Here is a 23,712-nt window from a genome sequence, read left to right as displayed (position 1 = left end):
CACCCTTACCATTCTCCCATTCTGTACTAAACAACTGTTGCACAAAACTAATTCCGTTTCCACAATCCTTACCAGTAAATTTAGTTTCTACAATCCTGATCCATTGCTTCTCCTCTAGCTCATAATTAAGGTATCATCTTGGACATGACTGATTCCAGCACTCCTTTCCAGAACCCCAGAGCATGTGAACTCATGCTCTTTATTTTTCAGCAATATTTTAACTAACTTTTATCTGTTCACCTGTAGGTCTTCTTCAATGAATTATAAGCTCATTAATAAGAAGTAAAAGGGTCTTGTTCACCTTTATATCCCAAGGTTCTGGCATGAAGTAAATATGTACCGAATGAATGAAGATAACTACCCTGTTACCTGAAAGGGGCCATTTATATGAATATACATTTAAAAAAAAAAAAAAAAAAAAAAAACAGACAAGAAGAGTCAGTCTTATCTCTTTCCACTCATTTGCTGTTTGACTCTGATGTCAATATTTGGACATCTGTGAAGTATTTACTTTATTCTTTCTTCTGAGTTAGAAAAGATCTTTAAAGTCTCTCCCCCATAAAACATATATATTCTTCTACACAAGATTAGGAATCATAAAAAGTCATACTTTAAAGACAACTGACAATTAATGATTTAACAATATAAGATGGATTTTAAAACAACTCTTACCCAATAACTGCTAGTTTAATGCTGCGTATTCTTCCTTCCCTCTTCCCTCTCTGTTCAGTGGCTGACCATCACCTATCAGAGGGTTTTAGTCCATCACCTACTTTCTTACCCCAATGATTATCTGCTGAGATCTGCCTATCTTTCATCAAGGATAACTCATTATTCCCGAAAATTTTATGCTCACATATGGAAATAAATCCTCTGTAAATTCTTGACTTTTCTTCTTCCTGTCCCTCGGTCGATTCCTATCCAGTCACCCCAAGAAAATGTTCTATTTCTCTACTTAAGTCCAGTAGTAACCCTAATTATAGCTAATAATTATAAGTAATTCTTGAATGGAGAAAAAAACAAACTATTTGGAAATGAGGGTTAAAAAACAAAAACAAGGAGCATTGTTATCAATGTCTATTGTCCTGGAAATGCCAATAAATATCTTTGTCTGTCTAAAAAAATATTTTTACTATTCCATTCTCCTAAAGTCTACTTTTACCTGCAATAGATCAATTTTAGATATTACATTTGTTGATTATATTTATTCAATCAATATTGCATACATTTTTATATTTACTCAATTAAATTATATTTATTTTTTGTTAAAATTATAGGGTATTTCACCTTCATTGTGAGTTTATCAAAACAAAAAAAAGAATTTATGAATTGGCCTGGATTTTCACCACGATGATTCTTTCTTCCTATGGAAAAATGCATTCAAACATTCAGGGCTAACTTTCAGGTGAACACTTAAATCAAAACTCATAAAAAGTTTTCTGTTTAGTACTATCCCATATAGTTGACTAGTGAAAAAATAAAATGTCAACTATATTTTGAAAACATATCTATGATAATAAAAGTGTAATGGGCAAATCAACCAAACGACCTTCTGGATGTCCTTCCAGAGAACCTTCCAGACGAAGCCAAGGCGGAAGCCACCGCTACGAGGGATCGAGCAGCCACCTACTGGAGGGATAGCGGACTGCAAAGTCCTACTCCGGCACGAATTCTGTGCATCAGGCCTCCAGTCTTAATTATAAATAGAAAACAAATTACTGAAAAGATAGTTATTTTTATCACTAGACTAAAGCTATTTAAGGAGAAATGCAAATTATGCTATCTTGAAATCTAGTGTTTTATTTGGATATACACTAAGACTCCAAAAACATCTTTTAAAAGTCTGTAGCTTAAAGAGCAAATATGCTTTGAATGTAAAATGTTATTTATTTTAAAGATATATAAGAGTTACTGTGCAAAACTGCATAATTGTGAGCAAAGTAATCATTATAATCCACAAATAACTTGGTTTAAAATAGTAATGTGGAAAAAATTTTGTAATTTAAAAAAAAAATGTTTTTATTGATTTTGGAGAGAGAGGAAAGGAGGGGAAGAGAGAAAGATCAATCGGCGGCCTTCTGCACACCCCCGACTGGCATGGACCTGCAACCCTGGCATGCGCCCTGACCAGGAATCAAACCAGCGACCTTCAGTGCATGGGACAAAGCTCAACCAACAGAGCTACACCAGCCAGGGTTGGAAAAAAAAATATTTAAAACATAATTATAATCCATAAATAACTTAGTTAGAAATAGTATTTTGGAAAATAAATATTTTAAAATACTGTTTATATTTGCAGAAAATATCAAATGCCATAAAAGTTAGATCCAGAGACAGAATCATAGAACAGTCTGACAAATCTAGGAGGGAAGGAGTGGAGGGAAGTGATTAACCAAATAACTTATATGCATATATGCATAAGCCATGGACACAGACAATAGTATGATCGGCCAGCAACGTGGTGGTGGTGGGGGGGGGGATAGGAGGGAGGCTGGGGAGACAGGGTCGAGGGGGGACAATGGAGAGAAATAAGGGGACATCTGTAATACTTTCAACAATAAAGATAAAAATTTTAAATATCATAAAAGAGAATATTAATGAAAAATGCCTCATAATCCCATTAAACATTGATAATTACTGTTAAAAAGTATTTTTTCTGAATATAATACAGAAATATAGATGTTAACATATTTACATCCATACGTTGAAAAATATGCTTAAAAACTACATAACTTTATACATGTAGGTTTATTAAATTTTTTACACAAGCTTTTAATAGAAACATTTTCCTATTTTCTGTTAGCTCGATTCAAAGAAGTTCTATGGATAGTCTCTAATTTATTTTATACTTTGCCAAATACTGGACAACGAAGATGATTTGTCATTATTATAAATGAGCTGATGTGAAGACCCTTGCATTTTAAATACTAGTCTTTAAATGCATCTTGGATTACTCCCTTAGGATATAGTCTTAGAAGTGGTATAATAAAAGATAATCATAAGGTCCTTACTGAATTTTGTTAATATGACTTCTAATGAGTTCTACCAATGCATAACCCTGTCAGACTTCTATGAAAGTGCTCATCTCATAAATTTCTCACATTTCAGTTTAATAATTCTTAAATATCAATTTCGCAGGTACAAATTATTCCTTATTATTGTTTTAATATCCATTTCTTTGACTTGATTAATTTTGTTTTCATGCGTTTTTAATATTTGCATCTTACTTTGCCTCCTTTGGCCATTTTCCTGTGATATATTTCCATTTTTGTTTTTGTTGTTATTTATCTATAATTGAGTTCCGAACAATTTTGTCTACTATATTCTTGCAAATACTTTCACTGTATTGCAGAATTCAATGTTTTAAGTAGAATGAAATCAGAGAAGATACAATTTTTACATTATAAGAAAGGCTACTAATTTAGATAGCACTATATAACGCACTTAATTCTAATAAAAAGATACAGTGAAATAAAAATGTCATAACCAAGATAATGTTACTTCTGTAAATGTTTGGGAATTCCTCTTTCTTGTGTGTATGTACACACACACATTCTCTCTCAATATCTAAAGCAGTGCCACAGAGTAGGTACTCAAATATCTGTTGTATAAATACTTTTCCCGGGAAAGCATTTCAATAAATTAGAATACATTATTTACCTAAACCAGAACATTTTATTTATTTACTTCACTAACAAGAATAAAACAAATATATAAAACTTCTTTTTGGAAAGCTGTACACATTGACTACAGCACCCAGCCAAAGGGAACTCAATATGACATGCTTTCAAAAGTTAAACTCAAGTTACAGTCTACAGAATTAGCCCACAATTATGTAACAATCAATACCTCCTCTGAACATGAGGAAACTGTTACTTCATCACTGCCCTCTGCCGGTGGCATTATTTCCGTTTAATTTTCCCTCCAGGTACTGAATCTTTGCCTCACAATTACTTCTGACCTACCTCTATATTTAAACCACCCACACTAAAAATAGCCTAGCCATCTGGAATTCAGTAAGCCTTGTAGGGAAAAAATGTGCTTCAATGAAAAGATCTGCATTGTTTAGAGTACACCCTTCCAGGTTATCTGAGTCTGGTTCTGTGCACTCTGCACCTTTCGCTGCCTTTGAGCTTTCTTACATCTGTAAATTGTAGGTAACAGATAGCTATGCAAAATTATCCTCAACTATAAAAGCAAATAAACTGTGTCAAGTAGCTAAATCGACTTCTCTTCCCCACTGTAGAAGCAGCTAATATTCCACCCATTTTCAAATTTGTCACAGTATCACTAATCTATAAATGTCTCTTTTTATTCGATTCTCCTTTAATCTAGTTGTAACATCTGTCTGATTCTCTCGTTGAAAATGATTTTTAAAATCTTTAACATTTGTTCATTTTATTTTGGACAGTCATGATTGTCTGAAAGTCATGATTTTACTTTTTTTTTTTAAATCATCCTTTAACAGACTAAATTGGACTACATTTTTGTCCTACAGAATGATTTAGAAATGAAATGATGTGGGCCTATAGACATAGGTCTATGCCCAAATGGCAAAAACCATTTCCTTTGATCCTACATCCCAAATACCTATCATGTACTTGTCATGATCCCTAACCTTAGAAACTCCTAGTTTCACGGGGAAGAAATCCTATAAGTAGTTATGACTGTTTACCATGTGATATGGTCAAAGTGCTATGATAATGCTAGAAGGGAGTGAATGATTGGGAGAGGAAGGGGAGAAGTAAGAGCAAAAGCCTGAAGAAGGTAAAAATAAACAAAACAAAAACACTCAGAAAATTGCTCAAAATCTCACACGTTAACGGACAACTGGCCCACATAATTTATTTACAAAACAACACAATAAGCTAAGAATATACTGAGTATACTGTACTGACTTAAAGGGACGCCAAAACTATCTGTGGAATCAAGTTTCTTCCATGAACAGCTAGGGGAAGAGGCAGGTAGCAAATGCTAATGTGAATATCAATCCTAAGTGTTTTTGCAAAACTACTCCTATTCGTTCACTAAGGCTTCCTACCCCCCTTTCAGCCAATACGACGGCTACATAGAGAAAAGCTCAAAATCTTGGAAGGAAGTGCAAAAATAAAAACTTACCTAAAGGTATGTCCATTTCTAAAATAAGCTTAAATAGTTATGATTTTTTTGGTCCATATATAAATATACAAAACATTACACATTTTATAGTGCATTCACTTTAAGCCCATTATAACCTGAAATACGTCTTGTATAGTAATTTACTATTTACAAATAAAGGTACTACATATTTACTTTGGATGTTTCCTTTTACTATACAAGCAGTAAAAAAATGCAAAAATTCTGACCCTGTGCTATAAAAGAGAAAATAACTGGTCACCCACCCACAAGGCTCAACGGGTTTGTCACACTGGCTTCCTTCCAGAATGTGGGCCTTTTCAAAGGAGCAAGAAAGCAATTTCCTGTTGCTTTGGAGTCTGTCCTGACTCCTAGCATCATGGCATCCAGGAGATTAGATTCTTCTACTAAGTAACGGATTTGCTGCTCCTACGTCAGAACTGCATACCCATAGGCTTAGAGAGTTTGCTTGGAGGAAAAGTTAAAATGCATAGGGATTAGGTAGATGTAGAGAACAAGGTAAGAAAAAAAAAAAAAAAAAAACCCTAAATTGTGAATGAAAGTTAATTAATATACAGTACTCTATTGTACAGAGTAATTAATACTTCATGCTTACCTTATGTTTTACAATTTACAATGTACTTGAGAATATAGTTTAATTTAACCTATAAAACAATCCTAGCAACCAGATAAGAATATCCTCCTTTTACAGATGAGAAACACCGCTCATTGAGGTGACTTGCTCAAAGTAATATAGTTTACAATGGATGAATTCGAACTTGGAATATAAGCCTTTTTATAATTCATTCCTTCATTCAGCCTTAATGTTTATATGCCTATCTCCTCAATATATTAGAAGTTTCTCTATGGCAGAGACTTCCATACATCCTTATATTTCTGCATACAGAAAACTTGCTATAAGCAGTTGTTGCATAAACAAACCAATGAATGATGATAGTAAAAAAAAGAAGAAACAAAGCAAGAAAACGGCAAAGAAATACTAAAATATATTCCTTACTTCAGGGGTGGGAATAAGAGCCATTTGGGTATTTATAACAACGTTCGTGGGCCATACAAAATTATCAACTTAAAAATTAGCCTGCTATATTTGGCCAAACATTTAATTAACTCACGCCTTATGCATTGGCAGGGCCAGACCAAATGATTTCCCAAGCCTTATACAGCTCGCGGGCCTTATATATAGCCTGCGGGCCAGGTGTTCCCTACCCCTGCTTTACTTCAATAAAGATGAATTTGAGAATCAACATCAACACACAACATCATCATGGTTTGGGGGGGAAAGAAAGTTTTAAATATATAGATGCTTTAATGTATACATAAACATATGTTTTCAATATATCTGTAAAATCTCTTAATTACTAGTCTAAGCAGAAATTTACATTTCTTGAACTTAAAAACATTGTACTGTGCAAAATATTTATTAAACTTTTTACAAACATTATCATCAAAATGTATTTTGAAAATAATTTACAAACCTTTCAGGGTGTGTGTGTGTGTGTGTGTGTGTGTGTGTGTGTGTATGTGTGTGTCTAAAAAGAAAAAAAACATTTTAATTGGCAGGATAAAAAATTATCTGTATACCAAGTGCAACATTGTCAAAAGTCTATGTTCTGGTTAACAATCATAATCCTATAGATATTGCTTACATTATGATTAAAAATCACTTTGCTCCTATATTCCCACAACCAGTTCGTATGGTAAAGAGATCAGTAAACTTACTTTTATGCGTAACATCTTTAACATTTGCTCCCTTTTCTGTGCTTGTGATTAAATGTAACATTTTGAAATCCCAAAGTTCTGAGAAAAACATAAATCCTTGTCTCACAGCTGCTGTTTGACTCTGGAAACACATGCATTTTCTTTTCAAGCATCCACCATCAAAACTCCCAAAGGGCTTCGGCTGGAGAACACCTGCACCTCTTCATTTAGTTTCAATAACAGAGCCTAAACTCCAAAATTACAAAAATAGACGCTCTGTTCAGCTGTAGTTACATTTTGCCCCTAATTCCCGTGAACAAAATGCTAGGAGCATGAAATCATTCAGGCAAGCTCTGTCATCAAGAGGATAAGATTTTTTGCACCAGAAGCCCAGTGGGAACACGATAGAAAACTGGCAACAATTACAGATAAAGTACATAGTAAAGTCCTCGGGGAGGAAAGAGGAAATGTAATAAGATAGATGGGTATAATTTTTACACATTTATGCCCAAACCACAAATGTGAATTGTCTTTAATTGCTACAATATATAAGCATTCTTACTCATGTGTCCTGTCAAAAATACTAAAAACATAACTTCAAGGCAATTCACTTAGTTCTACATTGTAAGGAGAATTTTTTGGACAAAAAAAAAAATATGTATATATATATTCTCCATAAATTAAAATTTACAATCTAAAATACTGTCTCCATTTAAAAAACTACCAAACAATTCATATTCTATCCAACCAATTCTGAATGGTGAAATACGAGCAAATATATTTACTGGTATGTTTTAATCAAGAGAAGTTTATTTAATTATAAATTTGCAGAGACTAGAATTGTAATAGTGACTTTCCTTTCAATAACAATGATCAAAAGTTGCCTATATTCAATCAGTAAAAATTGTTAATAACTTTTAGTAGGCCAATCTACTAAAGTTAAAAATTTTATTTTTAAAACTGGTTACATTGGGAAATAGAAAGATTGGCTTAAACTGTATTATATTTAAACTAGAGGCCAGTGCACAAAATCATGCACAGGTGGGGTCCTGCCTACCAGCCCCCTGGTCAAACTCCCAGTCAAGGGGGAAATTTGCATATTAGCCTTTTTATTATATAGGATGACATTCTAAGAGGAACACTTGTTTTCCATTGTTTTATAATAATATAATCATCGCATAATTCTATTTTTTTTTAATCTTAGAAAGACATATTTTGGTTTCTATATATTAACCTGTTAACCGAGCGGGACTATAAATACGTCAAACGTAAACAATATCGGGAACGGGTAGGACGTATGAATACGTCCTTGAAATATATGTTGCACCACGAGAGGAACGGTATATATTTTTGTAATCTTTTTTTTTTTAATATTTTATTGATTTTTTACAGAGAGGAAGGAAAGGGGAGGGATAGAGAGTAAGAAATATCGATGAGATGAGAGAGAAACATCGATCAGCTGCCTCTTGCACACCCCCCACTGGGGATGTGCCAGCAACCAAGGTACATGCCCTTGACCGGAATCGAACCCGGGACCTTTAGGTACGAAGGCCATCGCTCTATCCACTGAGCCAAACCGGTTTTGGCTATTTTTTGTAATCTTTATCATTGTTTGTAAAATTTATAATTTTTTAATTCGACGTGTCCATTTTTTTTTGTTGGTATTCTTTTCAATTTTTTTGTAATTTTGTATTTTCTTTTGTGCTTTATATATATAAACAAAAAAATATATATATTTCATTTATTTTCATTAAGTATAAATAAAAAAAAATAATATGAAATTACATCCTCCAGGCGTGACGTACTGACACGTCCTAGTGAAAGAGTAAGTGCCCGTTACAGGTTGCATCATTAAAAAGGGAACTCCCCGGTTAACAGGTTAAAAGCAAAAAAAAAGTGTTCATCTCATTGTTCTTATACAAGCAACTTGTGTAAGACAAAAACATACTTTAAAAGGTATCTTTTTATTAATAGTGGACCAAAATCAATTAGATAAAATTTCATAAAATAAGTGTAAAATTCTTCATTCAAATTCATAAAATAATATAGACCTATACAATATGGAAAACTGTCCTTAGAGTAGTTTATGTGGGGGAAAACTCTGGCTTCCAGTGACACATAAATTCAAGACAAATAGTAGTGCAGAACAATGGGTATTAGAACTTTCACTCACAAGATATGCAAAAACATGGAAAGACTTACAGAGAGTTGTCTCAGTACCTGAAAGCCAAAAGAAACTAAGGTTGCAACAGAAAGGGTATGGTCATATGATAAACGCCAAAGACTAACAAGGATGAGAAAAGGAAATAAAGTTAAGAAAAATAAGATAATAATGGATGTTGTAGGGTATATTTAGGGCTGATCAATTATTTCGTGTCACTTTTAGGACTACAACCAGACTGAAAAAATATCAGTTACAGTCCAATGAATAGAGGATACAATAGAATATGAAATATTGATCCCTAGATATTGGTAGGTATTCTCTCCAATGATAGAAATACACAGAAAAAGTAAAAAGTGTTATTGTCATAATTAACTAGTTAATATTAATAATAGGAAGAGAGCAAAGGGAAGGACACACATTATAAGCATGGTCATCCGTGCAGCTTCACCAGGAAGCTACAGCTTCATACTCCCCAGGGAACCCCTAGTTCATTCCCTGCAGATCACTGGGGGAAGAGGTCAAACCAAAGGGGAGATGGGCGCATGCACAGTAAAGCAGGGATGATACAGGAAGGCACGTCCCTATCAGTCTAGCCTGGGGATCAATGGACTGACTAGAAGGGTGGAGCCATTGCAAGCACGTGAAACCTTGGAAGGTTAAGAGGCCCAGACAAAGAATTCCCGTGTGCCTTGTTCCCTTTTCTCTCTTGCTCCGTGACCTGCACTCACCAGAGCACTTGCCTCCACAGCCACGTGGCTTTAAGCAATCAAGTGGCCCATGGCCATGGCGACCCTACACGCAATGGACTGCAGCTGGGAACACAAGCTGGGTTAGCCAGATGCTGGATTGAACTCTAATATGGAACAGAAATTCTGGGCAATGGCCTTAATTCTGCTGCAGACAAGATTGGACTTCTTCCATAGTGAGATGGATGGAGATGGGACGCTGGAGGGAAACTCCTTAATTTTACATCATCAATAAAGCTTTCCACAAAACCCTATCGTCCCATGGGGACCTCAGGAAATCCTTTTCTTCTTGGCACTCTAAGAATTTCACTTCCACTGATAACAAAGGGAGGAAGAAACATAGGGACAGAAAAAGGAAGGAGATTACAGTGTATTAAGAACAAACTATTTATCTGTCAATACATTCGTTCATTCAACAAATGACCTCTCAAGCATTCCCTATGTGCCAAGTAATGTCTAGGCCCTGGAGATAATGACTTACTCTGCCCTCACAGGACTCACTGTCAAATGATGAAGACAGACAGCATTCAAATCACACAGCTATATAAATATACACTATCATTAAGTGTTAGGAAAGTACAGTGAACTATGAAAATGAATGTAACAGAGGCACTTAATCAAATTTGTTGCTGGGTAGAGGAGAAAGGCAGCATTAGTGGAGGTTTCCTTGAAGAAGTAGTCCTAGAGCTAGCATCTTAAGACTGAGCTGGATTTAAACAGGAGTAAAGGGGAAGGGTGAGGAGAGTTGTAAGAATCCCAGACTGGGAAAACAGCATATGCAAAAGCATAGTCACCATTGAGAAACTAAAACAAGGCCAAGCGACCTGAAGCACTCGGAAAAAGGAAGACGTATAAAGAGGATTCAACGCTGACTTGGAAATTAAAATGGATGACTTCTAACTTCCTTTCTCTGAGTTTACAGGACGTTGTAATCATTTTATATTCCTGAATAGCAGACACCCCAAAATTTATCTATACATTAACTAGAGGCCTGGTGCACAAAATTCATGCATTGTGGGGGGGCGGGTCCCTCAGCCCGGCTTGCAACTTCTCACAGTCCAGGACCCCTCGCTCCTTGCCACCTGCCTGCTTGCTGCTCTTTACCTCTTGGCTCACTGCTCCTTAGCACTGCTGCAGAGGCGCAAGAGGCTCCCGCTACCGCCGCTATGTTCACCAGCTGTGAGCCTGGCTTCTGGCTAAGCAGCGCTCTCCCCGCTTGGAAGCGCACTGACCACCAGGGGGCAGCTCCTATGCTGAGCATCTGCCTCCTGGTAGTCAGTGTGAGTCAGTGACCAGTTACATTCATTTTCAGGTTCAAGATCAGAGTTTGACAGGGTAGATACTTGGATAATTTCTAGGCCTCTATTAACTCCTCTGTAAGACACAAATTACATATTACTAAACATTAATGTTGAAGACTAGGTAAATTCCTCAAAAGCAAAAAAATAAAAAAGTAAAACTTTACCCTAGAAATATCACAGGTAGACTTTTTTATAACAGTTTATTTTTAGGCCTATATAATAGATTAGAAATGCAACATTTTGGTGATTCCAGAAATGAATTTAAATTACAAAGAATATGAATATTGTTATGAGAAATATCAGGTTATTATTTAAATAAGTTTTGACACATTGATTCATTCTAACTGTATATGGCAAAACAACAAACAGTCCCTCTCCAACTTAAGCGTATGTGGTAGATATAAACAAGCTTACTCCCTTCTTAGATATCAAAATTCTAATCATATGCTCTGGTCATTTCAATAACATTTCAATGATTTGATGATTTGAAAACAAGACCTATCAAAAATCACTATATAATTACATAAAGAAGTTTATCAGATAGCATATTTAAGGAACACTATTAAATAGACATTAACAAACTGTGATGTTTATTTAACCACCAAACTCTTCTCTTAAAACAGGGGCTAGCTAACCCACACAGGCTAAATTTGCCCCCCCCTCCAGTTGTTTTTAATATATATATATATATTTTAATCCTCACCTGAGGATATGTTTTTATTGGTGAGAGAGAGAGAGAGAGAGAGAGAGAGAGAGACAGACAGACAGACATCAGTTGCCTTACACATTAGCCCTGACCAGGGATCCAACCTGCAATCTTTTGGTCCATGGGATAATGCTCCAACCAACTGAGCCACCTGGCCAATGCCCTATCCAGTTTTGGGGAATTAAAGTTTTATTAGAATAGTCACACCCATTTATTAACATACTGTCTATGGCTATTTTTTAATGGAACATCGAAACTAAATTGCTAAGATAGGTTATGGTCCACAAAGCCTAACAGTCTTTTGACCCTTTATTAAAATGTTTTCCAAACCCTGTCTTTAAAAAAATTGATAAAACCTTACCCATAACCACATTCTTAGCTGGGCCTGGCCTCATCCTCACATTTTTTCCTTAGGATTCTACACCCATTCTCATCAGGCAGGTACTAAGTTCTTTTTGAGGAGTGTGTCATTAGCAGCCTGTGGACAGTGGGTCCTCAGACTTACCTTTCAAATACCATGTCCAGTTTCTAATGTGGATGCCATTCAGCTGCAAATGCTACTGTAACAAAATTCACCATACAAATGTTTTCTGTATCGCTGTGTATATGCACTTGTGCAACACTCCGAATATTTGAATATCCATTTAGTCTCTGTCTAATCAGTTAATTACAAATCTTTTCATGGTTTCTACCTTGAGCTTAGTACAGTCATGTTTAACATATTTCCTGTAAGTTGTAATACCTGTTAATGTTAACAGAACTTTACTCTTAGGCAACTATTCTAAACCACTTCCTCACTTGGCCAATTAATTCTAAGGAAAAATTTCAGATCCCCTCTCCTTTTAAGAAATCTGAATATACCTATCTCATTTCTTGCCTCATTGAAGTACCACGTTGGCTTTATTAACCACATACAGTTGATATTGGTCTCAACTAACCATATCTTTTTTTCTGCAGTTTTTGTTGACCTTTCTTACATCTCCTCTCTACACAAAAGTTGTGGCTCTGCTCTTAAGGTGTTGAATAAAATGAAGTAGATTACAGGCAAAGTGCTTCTAGAGAAGAATATAACTCAAGAATTAAGATCTTGACCTCTGAGTTTTTTCTTGGTTCCACCATCAACATCTTTCCTTTTTGCAAACCTACAGAAATCCCAAACACCTCATTTTAATATGGCAAACTGTGGGTAACAAAGTACTACTAACCCATGAAAAGTGTTTTCTCTTTTCAGTGTTTTATATTTATTTTACTCTTTTCCACCTATTTACTTGGTATATTTTAAAACTCAGTTGGATTTAGTAGTAGGAATTCTAAGATTGCTATACATACAGCGGAAATCTCTCTCATATAAAATAAAATCATTATTGCTTATACACATTATCAATCAAAGATGATATAAAAATACTTCATTTGTATTTTTAAAGAGCACAACTGCAGAGAGTACAATGGACACAAAATGTTTAAGTCTATTTCTTTGTTTGTTTAAGTCTAATTTTAAAAATTTTAAAAGCCTTACTAAAAGAAAAAAAAGGGCAAACTAAAAGAATAAAGGTAAGTTTGTACTCACCAGAGTTGTGGCAGTAGTCCATGTACTGGGGAACTTGCACTGTGAAGGCTACCAAATCTGGAGCTAAGAGAGATTCCGGCTTCCTACTCTCATTGAGCCACTTGCTGCTATGAAGGTCTTTAGTGTCAGAAGGACCTTGAAGCAATGGAATCAATTTCTCTTTTCCACTTTCCCCTGAATAGATTAATGGGAAAAAATCTTATAAAATAAAATATAGGAGTAGCTTGAGGATGCTTATCTTAAAATATACTAACATTATAACATTTCAACTATATTTGGTAATTTTAGGTGTATTGATACATGTAGTTATATTAAAAATTATAAAATTAAAAGCATGTTTAATTCTTTAAAAATACATTTTCATAATTAGCTAATCAGTGTAAAACATGTCTAGAAAAGCTTATAAAAGAAAACAACTTGAATATACAATGCTTCAAATGTTCAATGGAATCTGTACCTTATCCTTAATTTACCTACAAATTTGGCTTGTACTTAAAAAAATTAAATGACAAATAATTTAAAGGAAATATTATGAAATTAAGTACTGGAAGGAAAAAGAAGTCAATTACAACCTTAAATTGGAAAACAACTGGATTTTCTACTTAATTTTATTATACTAACAACATTTTAATTTAATTTTAATGTCATATATATCTGTACCTACTATTTTTCCCAAAAGTATAAGAATAAACTTTCCTTTAATCTTTCTCCTTTATAACCATTCTTAAAACTTTTTCCTTAAATAAAACTTAATTTCAGTTAACAAGTATCATCCTGGCACAATTAATAAAAAATTTTAAGTAAAATAAAAAAAAAATTTTTAAACCTCTGATTCATAGGAACAATGAGTAAATTCTTGTTTCAGTAACGCTCCTTGTAAAATGTAAGGCCAATTCTCCTATACAGGCAATAAAGTTTTACACGGTCCAGCTGCACATACCTGGGGCTTTGGCACAAATTTTTATTGATCCCACGGTCCCAGAGGCACATTTGACCAATGATGTGCTGCAGTACTTCAATTCAACATTCTGGATTGAGCCCTCAAGAGTTGGCAGGGGATTCTTAGATTTCACACCTAATAAAAGAAAACTGCAAATGTACTAGCCGATTGAATTTAAATAATTTTTATACTCCTTCACTAAGGCATTTAAACTTAATTATACTTTAATTATCTACCTCAGATGTTCATACAGTATTTGCAGTAGGTTTCATAGTTTAGTGTTTAGGAGGTTAAAGGATACAATTTTTTTTAAATGGTCTAAACTCTCATAACTATATTCGCATAGTCAGGTCTTGATTAGTCAAGCTCAAGAAATAAAGTAGATAGTTTAAGCAAATATTTGTTTAAAAAACAGAAGATGTTAAAAATCCTATTTGGCTTTAGAATATAGGTAAGATTTTCATTTTTGAAACAAATTTAACTTATGAACTTAGTTTCATTTAGGCAGAGACATTTAATTTAAACAGGAAACTTCCAGAGTAAACAGACCTCTTCAAATTATCTTGGTCAGGTAGGGTGAGGAAAGAGAAACATTTCCGAAGTTAAAATGCAATAGCTTATAAACAAAATTAACATACGGAATGCACATAAAGGAAAAAGTATTCTATATCAATTAACAAAAAAAGTGAATATTAACATCTCTACTATGTGCTACTTGCTGAAGGGCATAAAAGCACAGAAGGGAATAATTACCATGAAGTAAATGATAGAGAAAACAATTCAAATGGGAGAAACTCATTTTGGCCCTGAAGGGTAGGTGAAATTAATCAGGCAGAGACACTTTGAGAACATTATTCTGACAATATTGCAGACCACAACGATAATGCTACTGAGGAAAAACTCTAATCAACTAACATTTACTGAGGACTTATTTGTCATGTGCGTTATCTCATTTTACCCTTATAACAGGCCCATTACAAAAATGTTTATTATCCTCATTTTCAGATTGCTATTCAAGAGAATAGAGGGGTTAAGTAATTTTTACTCAAAGTCCTATAGTTAGTGAAAGTGTTTCAATGCAACTTGTCTTCCTATCACAGAAGACTTTATCATTCACTTTGCCGACATTCGCAAACATCTACCAACATAATTTACCTTATTTTCCCTATTTCACCTTTTGATCAAATGTATACTATCCTTCATATATAAAACTCCTTTTAGCAGAACTACTATGAATAATTAAGAAAACAATAAAATTTCTATAATAAATATATTAAACACTAGAGGCCCAGTGCACGAATTAGTGCATGGGGTGGGGGGGTCCCGCGGCAGGGCGGGGAAGGGGGAGGGGTAAGGAACAGGATGAGATCAGCCCTCCAGGCTGGCGGTGGGATGTCCTTGCCAGCCAGGGATCCAGATCCATCCCAATGACATTGGAGACAGTTGTCAAGAGCCACCTGGCAGTTGCTTTTATATTGTTTATTCCTTGCAGAGCATCTGGGGAGGGGAAGTGGCTGCGTTGCCTGAGGCCAACTTCCAGGAGGCCGGCAGCACTGGCAGCACTGGTCCTTTGGTGCTTGGCCTGTTCTCTGGAGGTTGGACCTGCAGGACTACTGAGGGAGTGAGGGGCTGCCACCAGGCTGGGGGTCTCAGGTGAGCGGCACTCTGACTATGGGAGGCACTGACCGCCAGGGGGAAGCTCCTGTGTTGATCGTTCCAGTTGTTCAGTCACCTAAGCGTGTGTGTGTGTGTGTGTGTGTGTGTGTGTGTGTGTAAATATTTTAAAATATTTTTTCTCCGACTTTAGTGTGTTCAATAAGATCCTCCAAGAATCTTCCGAAGATGTGGCCCAGGAATCTGCAGTTTAATAAATACACTATTTGATTTGAAAATGGTTAAAGGACAACAGGTTAAGAAATACCTTCTCACATACTAACCCCTACTTCAGCAGCAACTATTATTTTACTAATTTCTATTTGGCTATTACATAAACGTGTAATGATTGGTTGTTATTTTCCAATATTCACCACCTGTGTTGTTTCCATGTGAAGTGATATTTATTATCCTCAGAATAGGTTTCTAAAATGTTGTGTATTATGCATTTTTCTGACTTTATCATATTTTATCACATTTTTAAAACCTTATTAATAAAAACTTAAGCAACAACATCTTAGGAAATTAAGTGATGTCAACAAATTAATATAAACATAGCAGTAGTAGCATAGTAAGAGTTATTTGGCATGTAACATTCGCTGACTACTTATTAAGTACACTCACTATGCCTAGTTTATTTATTCATCATTCCTTTCCCTGAAAATGGAATAGTAATTATTACTGTTCCATTTACATATGGGAAAAACCAAGACTTAGAGAAATAAGGAAAGTGGCAAGGCCTGGATCACATCTGTCCTTATAAGAAAGGAAGTTGAGCTACTCTACATACTGACCATCATCTGCGGTTGCAGGAAGTTATAATCAGTGGGTAATTTACTCCAATCATTATGTTAGACGATGAGAAGGATACAAAATGGAATAATACCCTCCCATAGCTCTCAAGTCTGCACAGTTAGACTCTTGTTTTGTGCTAACTTTTCAAAAAATATAAACAACCTAGATAGTGCTCAGCAGAGGAGAGCTCCTGAAAGATACTCTCAGGGGTTCCTGATGGTGTTTCAAACCGAAACAAAAACAACAACAAAAATGAATTAGTTTCTGGAAAATACAAAAGCAAAACAATATAAATAGGCTAATATAAATTTGTTTTCAAATTGTTTTATACAACTGCAGCTTTAACAGTTTACTAGAGTTTAGGACTCTACCATGAATAAAAATGGTACATCTTTTTAAATATTTAATACATGTTATATCTAAGAAAATGCCTAAAACTTCTTCTAATAATAATCTCATGTTCTCATATACCTACACAAAACATCTTGGTTTAGACTAAATCTTCCAAGAACTTAGTTCAAATTTTATGTTCACTACATTTCTCAGATATTTTTAATTATATATAATTTCTCTTTAAGAAAAGCCTTTTTATACTTTGTTTTTAATGCCACAAGCATAGATTTTTAAAAGATATTATAGTTATATCTTTATAGACTTCAGCTATGGGGATGCTAGTAAAAAATAATCTTGGTGATGTAAACAATGGACTTTGGGTGAGTATGATTGTCAATGTAGGTTCATCAATTCTAACAAATGTACCTCTCTGTGGGGGTTGCTATGCAGGAGTGAGGGCAGAAGGTATATGAAAAATTTCTATACCTTCCCTGTTTTGTTGTGAACTGCTTTAAAATTATCCTCCTGTAATTATTACCCATAAGTTAAAAGATGAACTGATGACAATCACCTGTATACCTGTGTGGACATAAAAGATTAAGGAGTCAAACCACATGTCAGTTCCCTCCTTGACCACCCCCAAAAGACTATTTAAAAAAAAAAAAACAAAAAAAACTTAGGGCCCTAAACCACCAAAGAAATGAAAATAAGACAAGAGCTGAATGTGCAGCTCTAGAAGAGGTAAGAACTAAAGGCAAAATTTTGGAAGATGGGTATTTGGTGAACGTGTAGCAAAAATAATTTAGTAGAACAAAGAAAATTGGCCTCGGGAAATTAAAGTAAGAAGCAAGTAGATCTGCAATAAGCCCTGGAAAGAGAATTAAAGGAACCAGCAGTTTAGAGGGCAAGAATGCAGATGAGGCCAAAAAGATGGGGAGTGACTGAGAGTCTATCAAATGACTACAGAGCCTTCCTCTTACCTCATGCAGGCGTGCGAGTAAGAACCCACATTCATCCCAGAAAGAGACTGAAAGGTTCACTCTGGAGAGGTTAAACCAGAAGAATTTTGGACCAAAGGGACCATGCTAAAAAGGGAGGTTGTCTAAAAATCCACATAGAGCATATGCATGAGATGAGAACTCTTTTTCCTTTAGTCCTAAGAACTCTGAGTACCAGTCACATAAACACCGGAAAGGAAACAGAAAGATTTCTCTCTGAAAAGTGGCAAATTCAAGAAAAACTAAACAGAGATACTAATAAATGATTACCCCCCCCCAAAAAAAAAACTAGCTTCTAGAGCTATAATATTAGGTAAAGAACGGTAATTTTCTTTGTGATGCAAATATTATAACAAAGTGATGTAACATTAGATATTTTTTTCTATAAAGTCTTAGTTGAAATAAAACATAACACCCAGTTACTAATGAGTATCATTTAGTATTATCCGCATACATACACTTTGAAAAATAACACTATGGATAAGATATAAAAATAAAATGCTTAGGAAAAAAAGTGCCTGCTTCTTGGATTAGGTAATTTCATAACATATGGGAAGGAAATATATGAAATTAAATTCTCAGTAAAAACCACAGTGGAAATATCCAAACTATGCAAAAGTCATATTATATTAAACTACATATTCTGATAGCCAAAATGGGGACTGGAGAAAGAATGCCATCACTTTTGGTCACTGAATTAAAAATAAAACAACTATGTAGGCATTAAGGCAAAATGAAATGAGATCATTTAAAATTACCACACATAGGAAGCCTAGCATCTATTTTAAAATACTTTGTGGTTAAGATTTTTTTTAACGTGAATAAGGATGCTAAATGACTAGTTGGCAAAGTGAAAGAGATCATAGTAAAGGGCAAAACTATCTTTTAATTTAAGGAAAATCCTGTGTGTGTGTGTGTGTGTGTGTGTGTGTGTGTGTGCGCGCGCGCGCGCGCGCACGCGCGCGCGCGCACCCATAAGTGCATGAGTGTGTGTTGAGGGAGTTGATAAAGGCACACCAAAATAAAAATAAATGCAACATTCACTCACTCTGCACACAACAAGATCATTCTGCCACAGTCTAATTCATATTCTGCCATAGGGCAATCTGACTCCCACCACAAGGTAAAACTGCCAAGCTAATTATCTGACCGCTACGAAACTTTGACTCTGACATGCTATACTTTTACTCTAAGAACTATAGCTGCATGCAACTAAGATTCAATCTTGCTACTTTGGTCACTACATATAACTCTGGACTGTTTTTCACTGTGGAAGGTGATCATTGATAAGGACACAAGTTTTTGCCTATACCTAACTATGCATGATCATCTACTGTTGGCTCCTCATGCATGCACAAACTTTGATTCACATCTCTCATTCATTCCCTTACTTATTCATTTACTTAACACGTAGGAGTATTTACTGTATAATACTGTACACCAAGTGTACACCAAGCTCAGTCTGGGGTTGTGGGGTTAAGAAGAACAATTCAGGCTCTCCTCTCAAGAAATTCACAATCTACTGAGAGAAGTAACATTGGTCATTAAATCAATAACTACACAAATACATACCTACTTGATACTGTGAAAAAAGTACAGAGTACTATGGAAACATATAGAAGAAAGAGACTGACTAGTTTGGGGAGTCTGAAGAAAATAATACCTAAACTATGACCAAGGAGTGAGCTTAAAGAAAACTGGGATGAATGCTTCAAAATCATGGAATATTGTTACCGCCTAAACACAACGTCACAACCAGGATAGCAAGCAGGTGGCTGGTGTAGACACCATTCATGCAAAGGGCCATATGCCACCAAGTTTCATTTTCCTAAAGGTAATTATAATGGGTAAGGTCACTGATTACCTAATGCACAAAACCTATTGGGAAAGTAACTGTTATAAATGAAAGTCAATGTGACCTTCTTTGGCACTTTAACATGTTTCTATTTTAATAATATAAAGAAATATTCACTGGGATAAATCAAAGGTGTAATTTATAGAAACTTTCAAAATTTCATTGATAAATACACTCAGAGCTAAATGAATCACTTAATAAAGCATTTAGATATTTGTTCAATAAATACATGTACCAGTGAATGGTGAAGAATACAAAAGCAAACCCACATAAAAAGAAATGCAGGTAACAAAGGATATATGGCAAAAGTTCAGATTTGCTATAACTAAAGTAAAGTAAATGAAAGGAAAAGTGAAACATGTACAATCTATATTATTTAATGTTGTTGAGACTTTATTAAAACAGTCATTACCTACAAGTTGTATTACATTTTCATGGAATAATTTGGGAAATCAATGCATATTATATATTATTTTATAAAGTTTATTATTCATCACTAAGTTATTCAGTCCTAGGAAATTAACTAAAAAAAAAGAAAAAGAAAAAGAAAAGAAAAACGCTTATTAGCAATATAAATTACATCAGCAAATATCAAAAAACACTTTAACGGTCACAAGAGGAGAGTGGTACCCGTTATTTGATGTTTATGTAGAAGTACACAAAATGTATTTATTAACAAACTGGAGGCCTGATGCATGAAATTCCCTCTGGCTGCTGGTACCCAGGACACAGGATTCCCTCCAACTGCCAGCAACTGGTCCTGCCCCCCGCCCACACCAGCCTTGGCCTGGCACTGCTCGAATCCACCACCACCCCCTTCCTTTGCTCCCTGCCCCGCCCCCCATCGCCGCTGGCCACTAGCCCAGGCCTCCCTCTGCATGGTGCTCATGGGGAGATGGTGGGCCCGCTCCCCTCCCACCCCCGGCTAATCACATCGCACCCGCCTTGGCTGACCTAGCGCCAGTGCATATCATAGAGTGGTCATCTGGAAAGTCATCAGGATGGTCATTCTGCTTCAAACAATGAAACATAAAATGCTATATGCAATATTGTCACAACTACGTGAAAACTACACATGGAGAAATATTAGAAACTTTTAGTATATAGAAATTTTCATTAATGTAAAGAAAGTGTTCTTGTAAAACTTCATATATACTCTAAAAATTGGCTTACTAAGTTTGGAGACTTAAATACCATCATAGAATAAAATTTCACATTAAGAATAAAAGACAAATAATGCTCTATAATCACTACAGGTAGAATCAGAGGGCAACAAACAAAAACAAAAAAAAAAAACAAGAAAACACCTACACACACACACACACACACACACACACACACTTATAAATAAGATGAAAGAGGGCAAAAAGAGTTCAATATATATACATTTACAAATAACACTAACCATGTATCGTAAAAAATGTATACTTCAAACATATATGTTTGCTGGTATCAGCAAATGCCTCATGGTATTTGGCCAGAGTCACCCAATAACTTTGATTTTTAAAACAAAATTTTAAATATTAAATAAAAGATATTTGCAAGAAGAATAAGACTGGAAATGGTAATGCAAGCTATACATAAATTAAGCTCTAAATTATTTACAAATCAGGACAGATCATATCCCTAACGAACAAATGCTGTTACTACTGCCAAATTCAGAGAAAGATGTCATGTATTAAGTATGGTTAAGCAATGTATGTATATATGTTTATATGTAATATATATACAGACACACAGATGCATGTGTGTGTGTGTGTTTGTGTGTGTGTGTGTGTGTGTGTGTGTGTGTGTTATATATGTATGGTTAGCATTAACAAACAGAAAACTACTCCATTATTCACCCTTATTCTAATAAAAAAAGAAATTAAAAAAAATTTTAAAGACAACTTTTCTTAATTCATTATAGAAATAAATTAATTCCACTTCCAGAAAACTAAGACTGATTCTACATGCTAATGACAACTAAAAACCCAACATTATATATAAACAAAAAATAAGAAGACACTCTAAGGCAGAAAGAAGAAGGCAGACAAGTTAGGGTCTTCAGGACTGAAACAAAGACACCATGTTGAGCTGTTGTTTGTTTTTGCTTAACACATTGCGGATGGATCACAAGAATTCTCATATTTTCTGTTCTAAGGCTTGTGTCCAATCACGAGAATTCTTTAAAGAGATCATCCAAAGGACTTGTATGCATGCATATAAGCTTAACCAATTGACACAGGCACCAGGCGGGAGGAGGAATATGTGCAATGAGGGAATAAGGACACATATGTAATACCTTAATCAATAAAGAAAAGAAATTCAAAAAACAGATATTAGCTTATAAGAACATGTAATAAACAACTTCAAAATGCAATGGGTATTTAATTTTTAAGCATGCCTTTAACATTTATATAAAATGTTTTTTATACTCGTACAATATAAACTTATTGGGTAAAGCTAGCAATAAAACTATTGATCTGCAATGTGTATATCCCAGACTTAAAACTGAAGAAGCCAGCAACCCTAGGAAGGCCTACAGATACAGACATAAGGAGTCCCACAAAAGCTATTTCTCCCTAGCCCAAGGACCTGAAGGGCCATCCCAGCAAGAGAGAACATTTTTAGACAATAACTATTCTATTCTAGCCAAAAAAACAAAACAAAAAAACAAGAAAATGTGTGGCCCACCCCCACCAACATCAACAAAGTTCAATGAGAAATCTAGACTGCCACCTTCATTCAACATGCTCTAACAAGGCACTCCAACACCCCCAATGGGTAGTATACAAAAAGACTGAATAGAAAACCTGGAGTTCTAATCTGACCTGGCAATAGGAGGCACACCTCAGCCTTCAAGCTGGCATGGTATCCAAGGAGTCCTAGTAAAGAGTCAGGATTTTCCACCAACCCACAGCAATAATCAGTTCCACCACCACCCTGGTGTCAGCAAATACCTCATGGGGACCTATAATGATGCAATCCAAACACTAGAATACAGGGAAGTATCAATGGTGTCAAAATGATGGTCATAATTGCAACCCTGGGTCAGAAATTAAAGGGACAGACATCCCCCCTGGCTCTTGGATACCAATGGAAGATAAATGAAAAAGCTGGACTTCTAACCACCACCTAGCAGTAACAATAGTGCATGTATAATATGTCCCCTTTCCCCTATTAAAGCAATATCAGATGAAGCCAGATAAAACAAAGTTTAAGTAAGATCCAGAGTCTCAGAAAATAATATCCAAAATGTCTAGGGTTTCAATCAAATCAACTTACAAACCAAAATCAAGATCCCAAACTGAATAAAAAAGACAATTGATGAATACCACTGATATGGCAAAGATAGAACTATCTGACAAAGAATTTTGAATAGCCATCATAAAGATGTTTTAAAAGAGGCAATTACAAGCATGCTTGAAACAAAAGAAAATAGATTTAGCAAAGAAATAGGAAGCTATAGTAAGAGAAGAAGAGGGAGAGGAATAGGAAGAAGGTAACAAAGATGCCATTAAAAACACCAAACAGGTATCTTAGAATTAGAAAAGGCAATAAAAGAAAAAAGAAACTAAATTGATGGGTTCAAAACAAGAATAGAGAAGGCAAAGGAAATAATTACTAAACTGGAAAATAGAACACTAGAAATTATCCAACCTGAACTATAGAAAAATGACAGAATCTCAGGGATCTGTCTGACTATACAAAAAATAGTTTTAAATTTTTATTTCTTAATTTTAGAGGAGAAAGTGAGAAGGAGAGTAAGAGACCCAGAGAGAACCATTTCTTGTTCCACTTATTTATGGATTCATTGGTTGCTTCTTGTCTGTGCCCT

The 23,712-nt window shown here is 35.0% G+C and overlaps 1 protein-coding gene across 6 annotated transcripts in view; it reads right to left on the bottom strand.

The window, feature by feature from the left end:
• VPS13B (vacuolar protein sorting 13 homolog B) overlaps positions 1 to 23,712 on the bottom strand; it is a 522,947-nt gene that overhangs the window by 384,775 nt on the left and 114,460 nt on the right. For 5 of the 6 annotated variants that reach the window (XR_014793185.1, XM_084864486.1, XM_084864483.1 and 2 more), the window contains exons 18-19: positions 14,259 to 14,393; positions 13,319 to 13,492 (exon numbers count right to left, since the gene is read on the bottom strand). Coding sequence is in view for 5 of the 6 variants with exons in the window: in XM_084864486.1 (XP_084720612.1) it covers positions 13,319 to 13,492; positions 14,259 to 14,393 (309 nt within the window). In the remaining variant the exon portion in view is untranslated. The remainder of the gene's footprint in view (positions 1 to 13,318; positions 13,493 to 14,258; positions 14,394 to 23,712) is intronic. The other variant, XM_084864487.1, reaches the window with a different exon arrangement.

The sequence above is a fragment of the Pipistrellus hanaki genome (genome assembly GCF_964339955.1).
Source record: "Pipistrellus hanaki genome assembly, chromosome: 17".
Taxonomy (NCBI): Eukaryota; Metazoa; Chordata; class Mammalia; order Chiroptera; family Vespertilionidae; genus Pipistrellus; species Pipistrellus hanaki.
This window is presented reverse-complemented; position numbering and strand designations above follow the sequence as displayed.